The sequence below is a fragment of the Rhinolophus sinicus genome, linkage group LG06 (assembly GCF_036562045.2).
Source record: "Rhinolophus sinicus isolate RSC01 linkage group LG06, ASM3656204v1, whole genome shotgun sequence".
Classification (NCBI taxonomy): Eukaryota; Metazoa; Chordata; class Mammalia; order Chiroptera; family Rhinolophidae; genus Rhinolophus; species Rhinolophus sinicus.
The window spans coordinates 8,208,769-8,216,363 of record NC_133756.1 but is presented as its reverse complement, the minus strand read 5'-3'; the positions used below and the strand labels follow the sequence as shown (position 1 = coordinate 8,216,363).

Genomic DNA, 7,595 nt, shown 5'->3' with positions numbered 1-7,595 from the left:
AAGGGCTCCTGGGTCTGTGGGTGCTCAGAGGCCGGAGGCTTCCTCGTCACAGCTTCCTGGTCACATCATCGGGCTTCAGGGGGCCTCGGAGGAAGCTGAGGACACTTGTGTCGCCTCCCGGATCCGAGGACACCTGGTCGCTTTGCGCCCCCACGCCAGCTCCGACATCGCGCGCCCTCTTCTGGGACCCACGGGGGCTCAGAGAAACACGGGCCAAGTGAATGGGAGGTGGAGTGAGGAGTGCGGGTGTATGTGATGCCAAGACAACAGGCGTCAGCACACAGCTGTGTGCGCGAATGTGTGCACAGAGGTGCCCAGGTATGGTGCTTCTCGTAGCAGGTAATGGCATTTTTTTCTTTCCCGGCCGCTGTCGATCAAATCAGCCTGGGATTCTCCATGGGTCAAGAGAGACCTGAAGCCACGCCCTTCAGGCTGTGAAGGATCAAGCCCTCCACTGGGGTGAGTGGCTCTCCCTCCCCCGTACCCCAAGAGGAAGACTGGAGGCCACCAGAGGGAGTCCTACGCTGGCGAATGACAAGAGGAGGAGCGTCCCTAGGATGGGACCCGAGGTGATGGGGATGGGGGGTTGTGATGCCCTGTGACCCTTTCCCAGCACCCACCTTGAAGATGGCTGGAGCCTGGGACTCGCCCATCTGCCTGATCATGACCAATCTCAGGCAGTGGGCCACCGCAGGAAAAGACCCCATCAGTCCACCAGTGACTGGAGGATCCAAAGTTTGGACCTAAGTCCCTGAGCCCAGGCTGGGGACCAACCCCAGGTCAGCCTAGGCCAGGGGTTCTGCCCTCCATTCCCCTAGGCTCTGATGGGGAGAGCGGACAGGGCTCTGTGAGGTTGGCATCCATTCTGCAAAGCCTGGGCCTTCTCCCTTCGGTCTTGGTTTGCCCGGAGGTAATCTGAGGAAGCCAGGCAGGGCAGCCTTAGACAGAGGGTCCACCATGACTCTCTGTTGTGTGTCCAGGGAAAGAGGGAGACAGTGCCTGCCCTGAGAGCTCACGGGAGAGCAGCACTCCCCAGGCCAGACACAAATGGCTGCTGGTCACACAGATTCAGGGCATCTGATGCCCCTGAGCTTCTCTCCCCCACCTGACAGTCCAAGTCACAGGAGAGAAGCAGGTAGCCAATCCCAGCTGATACCGCTGTGGTCAGGCCAGGCTCTGCAAGGAGGGGTGAGTTTGTGGACAGAGCCGGAGCCCTTACAGGAGAGACCTTGCCCGGTGGCAGTGGTAGCCATTGTGGGGCCAGGAGTCACTGGGCTGGGAGGGAGGCACATTCTCAAGCAAGCCACAGCACCCAGGCCAGCCTGCCTCCTTGCCTTGGCACTGTGGGTCCTTGGAGAGAGGGCGTGAGCAAACAGCTACTTGAGTAGCTGTCCCGGTATTTCATGTGACAATCCTACTCACACCAGTCTGGACTCAGAGTAGGACTCGAGCTTAAATTCCTGGCCGGCTTTTCCCAGGCACCTTCTAAAATAACCACTAAGAGTGGAGCTGGTGAAAAACTAGTGACCGCCCCCCAAGCACCATGTAGGTAAGAGGTGCTTCTACCCTGCTCTCCTCTCCTGCTGGCTGGTGACCTGGGATGGAGGGCTGCCCTTCTCCCGACTCACCCCCCACCCCTGTTTCTGGGATCTACTAAGTAATAAAGCTGGTGACTTTACTTCCTTTTGTGACTTTATTGACACTATGCCTTCATGAAAATGACTCCAGGGTTTTCATTTCCCCAAAGTGGGAGCTTGGATGCCAACCTGTGTGGGTGGCTGCTGCCTCTTCATACAAGGGTTTTCCAACATAGGGTGACAGTCACCCTTTCCTGCCTGCTGCTGTCCTGGGAGGGCTCTGGAGGATGGGGTCAGGCTTGAGGACGCAGGCTTCCTCCTTCCATAGCCCCTTCCCACCCCTTCCATCGGGGGTGTCACCTGCCTCCTCCTGCTACATCCACCTGCATCTTCACATATCCGGTCCCATCTTGGCATCTGCTTCTCAGGGGACTGAATTAACACTGCCCTCCTCTGTCCCCACGTCCACCAACATGCGCCCCTCCCCCATGTCTGGACAAACCCTCAGGAGAGGACCTGAAAGTAAGTGCGGAGAAACTGGCTGCGACGCCTCTTTTCCAAGGACACCAGCACCCAGACCCCCACTCTAAGAACTGGGCAGTGAGAGTGGGAGTTCAGGCGAAAGACAGCTTTGGGGTCCCATGGCCCAGCTCTGCCCTGGAGGTAGAGAGGGAGCAGCAGAGGTATACGTGGGCCAAGTCTAAAAACCAGGGATGGTCTTTATTGTGAAGGCAGCAAGTTACCAGGAGGAGTAAATGTGAGTGTTGGCAGTGGCCACACAGGCCACTTTAGAACCATTATCAGCCCTCCCCCATCCTCAGATAAAACAGAAGCCAAAAAATGACCCAGCCCCAGACTCCAGCCCAGGGAGTGGCCAAAAGTCACAAGGAGCCCAGTGACTGTCAAGACAGCGTTTTGGAAAGGAGGCTAGAGCAGGCTGGGAAGCAGAGAAAGGGCCCCAGGGTAGCCCCAGGTGGCCGGACACAGCACCGAGGGCTGGGGGTGTGCAGTCCTCAGGTCCCCATGCAGAGCTGATGGCAGCCTGGCTGGGTAGGGCAGCTCCCCACAAGAAGGGGAGAAGAAGGGGGGCGTGCCAGCCCTGAGGCTGACCCCAGCTCCTATAGTGTCTCCTGGCCTGCCCCTGCAGAGGCAGTGCTCTCCCATAGGGGAGAAGCCTGCAGAGGCTGACGGCTAGGTTGTGTGTGTGTGTGTGGGGGGGGGGGGTCAGGGCCAGCAGGGAGTGCCTGCACAGCGGGTGCAGCCCCACTGCTTGGTAGGGTCCCAGGAGCCCACTGTTGCTTGGAGGATGAGGGTGGCTCCCTAGAGAGATGTCTGGAGGCAGCCTTGCTTTGCACCTGACCAGGCCAAAGTTCCAGGATGGGCGGGACCAGCCGCCAAAAGGGCCAGGTGAGCTGCATGATGGTCAGTCAGGAGGATGTGCTGCTGGCCAGGAGCTGCCGGCCAGCCAGGAGCCCCAATCACCTTACTTGCAGTACTCCTTCCTGAATTCTGGAAACCAAGGGAACAGGTGGGTGGCTGCCCTCTGCCCCTCCATTGTAAGGACGAATACAAGGCGGACATCTGGCAGGATGACCCCAGGGTTTCTGCAGCAGTCAGGTGGCAGGGGACTCCTGCCCGTGGGGCTGGCTGGTGCCTTCTGAGAGTAGGTGGAGAGGGGCATGGGCTTGGCTCTGATGGGCAGGGGCAGTCACCCTCCCAGCCACTCACCTCTGTCCAAGTCGATGTTCTTAGCCGGCAGAGGGCTGTGAGCCAGCTCAGCCCTTTCCTTCAGGATGTTGTTTTTGTAATCTGGTGCAGGGAGAGAGTAGGGTGAGCCCCCCACCCCAAGATGTACCTCCCCCAGCCCAGGCCCAGGCCCAGGCACCTCACTCGGAGCCTTGGTGTGTGTGTAGGAGGCCCTCACCTAGTTGGATATCCTCACTCCTGTAAAACGCCTGGTCCCCTGTGATCACAGCAAACTCTGCCATGTTCACGTCCTTCCTGGAGGGGAGGTGGGGGGAGGTTAGAGCGGCGGATGGGGTGGGGCCTGGCCCCCTAGGACAGCCAGGAGGGGGCACTCACCCCTTTGATTTCCCGGACTTCTTGTCTGAGTATTCGTAACCTGGGGAGGGAGACTCGTGTTGGGGGTACAATCGCCCCCTCCCCAGCTCTGACCGAGACTCATTGGGCCCCCTGCTGGCCCTCCGCTCAGGCAGCGCACCCCAAGCCCCGCCTCCGATCCGGAAAGGCTTCCTAGTGCTGGCGTCCCGCTGCGCCGGCGCTGGCGCTGGCTCTGGCTCACCTCCACGGCGGCGCTGCCGCGTGGCCAGGATAACCGTGATGAGCAGCAGGATGAAGAGCAGCAGGGTGGCCAGCACGTAGCCCAGCTGCTGGAAGAAGTGTGCTCGACTCTCCGGGACGATGACGTTGATGACGCTGCGGCCACGTGCTAGCGTGGGGTCTGCAAGGGCCGTATAGGGGTGGCGTCAGGGAGCGTGCTGGGCAGCGGATCACCCGGTGCACCCCCACCCAGGCCCCCCCTGCTTCGCCACGTGGCTCGGGAAGACAGGCGGCCTCAGCCCGGGGGGCCCGCCCCTCTGCTAACATCCAGGTCCCCTATGGGGGACAGAGAGGAGCCGGGCCTCGCCGTTCCCAGCCCCTAGGCGGTCCCCAGGCGCCCAAGGCGGCCTCCTGCACCTGGGGCGGGGGCGCTGCTGTGGCTGGAGCCGTTGCCTGGGGAGTCCCGCGGGGGCGGCTCGGGGGCCGGTTCAGTGACTTTCAGGTGGAAGACGCGACGCTCGTGCAGGCCGCAGTAGTGGTGATGCAGGTGGCAGGAATAGGTGCCCTCGTCGGCCGGCTCCAGCTGGTCGATGCGCAGCGAGAAGTCGCCGCGCGCAAAAGCGTCCGCCTCCACCGCCACGCGGTCGCGCAAGAAGGGTGGCCCGTAGGCGCGGCGCTCGCCCGATGCGTACAGGTCGAGTAGGCGGTCGGCGCGGTCGTGCGGGACCCCGGGCGGCTGCCGGTCCCAGTGCACCACCTGCTGCGCCTCCTCCAGGTGCCGGTCGGTCCACACGTGAGCGCGGTTCACACAAGTCAGCAGCGCGGGCGCGCCGCGCTCCACCACCAGCACCTCCTTCTCGCCGTCCCAGTGCGCGCCGGCGGCCCGGGCTGGGGGCGCAGGTCGGTCAGCGGGGGAAGGGGCGGGGGGGGGGGGGCAGCTAGGACTGCGGATCGGGGGAGGGAGTCAGGAGCGGGGCGTCCACGGTGGCGGGGGTAGGTGAGGACAGGCGGGGGTGGAGTCCGGGGGGGAGGGGCGCACTCACGGTTGTCAGTGACCTCCAGGCGGATGGCCAGGGTTTCATAGAGGTGGCAGTAATGGTGGTGCAGGTTACAGGTGTACAGCCCCTCGTCTGTCTCCCCGACCGCTGCGCACCCGCGTGGAAACCAACCATGAGCTCCGCGGCTGCCGCCCCAGCCCCCGAGCCCCCACCGCGGTTCAAGGTCCCATACCGCGAATGAGCAGCGAGAAGTTGCCGTCGTGGAAGGCGGAGGGCGACAGCAGGAGGCGGCCGCGGTCGCGCGGCTCGTACACGCGCTGCTCGCCCGCCGAGTACATGTCCACAAGTCGACGCGCGGGGCCGCCGGTGGGGCCGCCACTGAGGTCCCAGTGCACCACGCGCTGGCGGTCGTGCAGCCGGTCTTGCGTCCATACCATGCGCGGGCTCTGGCAGCGCAGCAGGGCGCGGGCGCCAGCTGCCCAGCTCACTGCGGACTCGGACACCACGGAGCTGCCCGCTGTCGAGGACCCAGATGGCCCTGGTGGGGAGGGGAGTCACTGGGGGACGGGTGGGACCCAAGGGGTCAGGTACAGGGTGGGCTGGCCGGATGGGAAGGGATCTGTCGTGGTTCCGAGGGGAGGGAGCTCACTAACCTGAAGACAGAAGGACCACAGAGCCTAGAAGGAGAGGAAGAGTGAGTCACACCGGGGTAGGGGGCCACCCATACAGGGGAGGGGCTTGGCCCCCTAGTCCCTTCTTCGGTTCTCCCTGAAGTGGGTGCTAATGACACCCACGAAGTGGAGATAAAGCCAAAGAAGCCAGGAGCACACAGGTGGGGTCTCCTGTAGCCCCTCCTGAGGCAGGCACGCCTCCCACTTAACCCTCACAGCCACCTGCTGGGCTGCAGGGAGAGCCTGTCCTTTTGGAAGTGAGTGGTAGGGCCAGGGTTAGCACCTCCCACAGGCGGCTCTGGAATGCATGCTTGTCACCAAAGGCCAGCCTCAGGAATGGTGGCCACCATCACCATCACTGCAGCAAGGCTGCCAGAGTCTGATGCCCGAGGGAGGCTGGTTGTGGGGGCTCCTGCACGTGTATCCCCAGTGTGGAATTCACCTGCTGAGGGCCACCCCACCTGAGCCCTTGATGGTCCTCTACCTGCTGGAGCCCCACCCCACCCCAGTGCTCAGGGATGTAGCCCCGTTGGTCTGAAGCACAAGAAAGCTGGATGTGGGGGATGACCCCACCATCTGCCACCCCACAAGCCAAGTTCCTGCTCCAGAGATGTGGCTGAGTGCCCAGGACAGAAAGAATGTGCCGGGTCAGCAGTCCAGCCCTGGGGGCGGGCTCAGGGGCCTGGGAGCCTGGGGGGGACTGGAACAGACCCTGCAAGCCTCACAGTTCCCAGGCCCCCCACAATCCCCAACCTACTCCCCTCCCGACAACCGGGAGAAGCGCAGGTCTGAGGGGCTTCCTGGAGCAGGGGCTTCCCGGAGCAGGTCTGAGGGACCCCAGTAGCTCTGTCTCAGCTTGGCTTTCTTGGCCTCTGGCTCTGGAGGACATCTGCAAAACTCACAGCCTCCTGGGTCCTGGGGGCCCCAGAACTCATCCTGAGCTGTTCCCTCTGAGGCCCCCCCACAGCCGTCCCCTTCCCAGCCGTGGCATCCCACCCCTCTGGGCTCAGCTCAGACAGGCGGATTTGCCTAAAATGCAAACTCACTTGGACCCACTCGCGGCTTGCGCCTCCTGCCCCCACCCCCACCCCAACTCACTCTGCAGGAGCACAAGTTTCCAGAGCAGGACTTGGGACCGCAGCTCCATGGCGCCCGCCAGCCCAGCCTGCCGGCCTTGCTTTGTCTCACTCCAGCTCTAACTCTCCAGAAAAACAGCCGGCCCCCTCCCCCTCCTTAGCACCCGCCATGACATCACGGAGCCCTGGGCCGGTCGACAGTCTGCAGACCGCCCCCTCGGCTCCTGCCCGGCCCCTAGGCCTCCCCCATCCTTGGCCGGCCTGATGAGGAGGGGGAGGGCCGTGGCCACTGTGTCCCAAACAGTAGGAGAGTCTGAGCAAAGACTGGACCCCTCTCTGCCTCGCGTCCTGGAGAGGGGGCAATAGCCCAGCCCTCAGAGGGAGGGCAGCAGGGCCTTAGGGCATGGTCCCAGATGCCCACATATGGGCCCTTCTGCAGTTTGTGTGGGGCTGGAGTTCTGGGAGAGCATCCCCTCACCCACCTCTGTAGGGGGACATTTCCCAGGGCATTCCCCCAAGTGGGCAGCCTGGCCACATGCCCGCAGGTCTTCCCTTCTCTGCCTGCTGTGGAGCTGAGGCCAGTACAAAGGGATCCTAGGGGAACCCCAGGGAACCCGGCTGCCCACTGGCTCTTTGCATCAGTGCAGTGACCCTGGTGTGCCCTTCTCAGGGACTGCATTTCTTCACCTGTGAAATGGGGATCAGAGTGGCACCAGCCCAGGGGGCCTTGGGGACAGCATGAGGCGCTCTGCTGTTTACTAGTCATCGTTAACATCCACAGGAGCCAGGGAGATGAGGGTGGGACCCTGAGCCCTGAAAGGGGCCAGTCGGTGAGCAACCCCCATCTCTCTGGCCTGCACCCCAACATCGGCCCGCCATCAAGGCCACAGGTTGGTGTCCCTGAAACCAAACCTGCAGTTTACACTGCTGTTAGACACACCCCACCCACCCACACCCGGATATAGTGCTCCTGGGAGCACCCCACCCACCCAG

The 7,595-nt window shown here is 63.0% G+C and overlaps 1 protein-coding gene across 1 annotated transcript; it reads right to left on the bottom strand.

The window, feature by feature from the left end:
* Positions 1-2,265: 2,265 nt before the first annotated feature.
* Positions 2,266-6,736, bottom strand: MXRA8 (matrix remodeling associated 8). Its single transcript, XM_019712153.2, has 10 exons — positions 6,625-6,736; positions 5,509-5,532; positions 5,088-5,393; positions 4,901-5,002; positions 4,275-4,745; positions 3,880-4,038; positions 3,660-3,699; positions 3,502-3,578; positions 3,306-3,386; positions 2,266-3,086 (listed from the first exon to the last, which is right to left on the bottom strand). The coding sequence occupies exons 1-10, from the start codon at positions 6,671-6,673 to the stop codon at positions 3,061-3,063; spliced, it is 1,335 nt and encodes a 444-aa protein (XP_019567712.1). The 5' UTR covers positions 6,674-6,736; the 3' UTR covers positions 2,266-3,060.
* Between the last annotated feature and the right edge of the window lie 859 nt (positions 6,737-7,595).

Bases quoted from the DNA above. Each gene is read 5' to 3' on its own strand.
- MXRA8 (XM_019712153.2), bottom strand. From the start codon at position 6,673: ATGGAGCTGCGGTCCCAAGTCCTGCTCTGGAAACTTGTGCTCCTGCAG. The intron at 3,700-3,879 runs GTGAGCCAGAGC...CTCCCTCCCCAG, and splicing joins GCGGCAGCGCCGCCGTGGAG to GTTACGAATACTCAGACAAG. The intron at 3,387-3,501 runs GTGAGGGCCTCC...TCCCTGCACCAG, and splicing joins GAGTGAGGATATCCAACTAG to ATTACAAAAACAACATCCTG.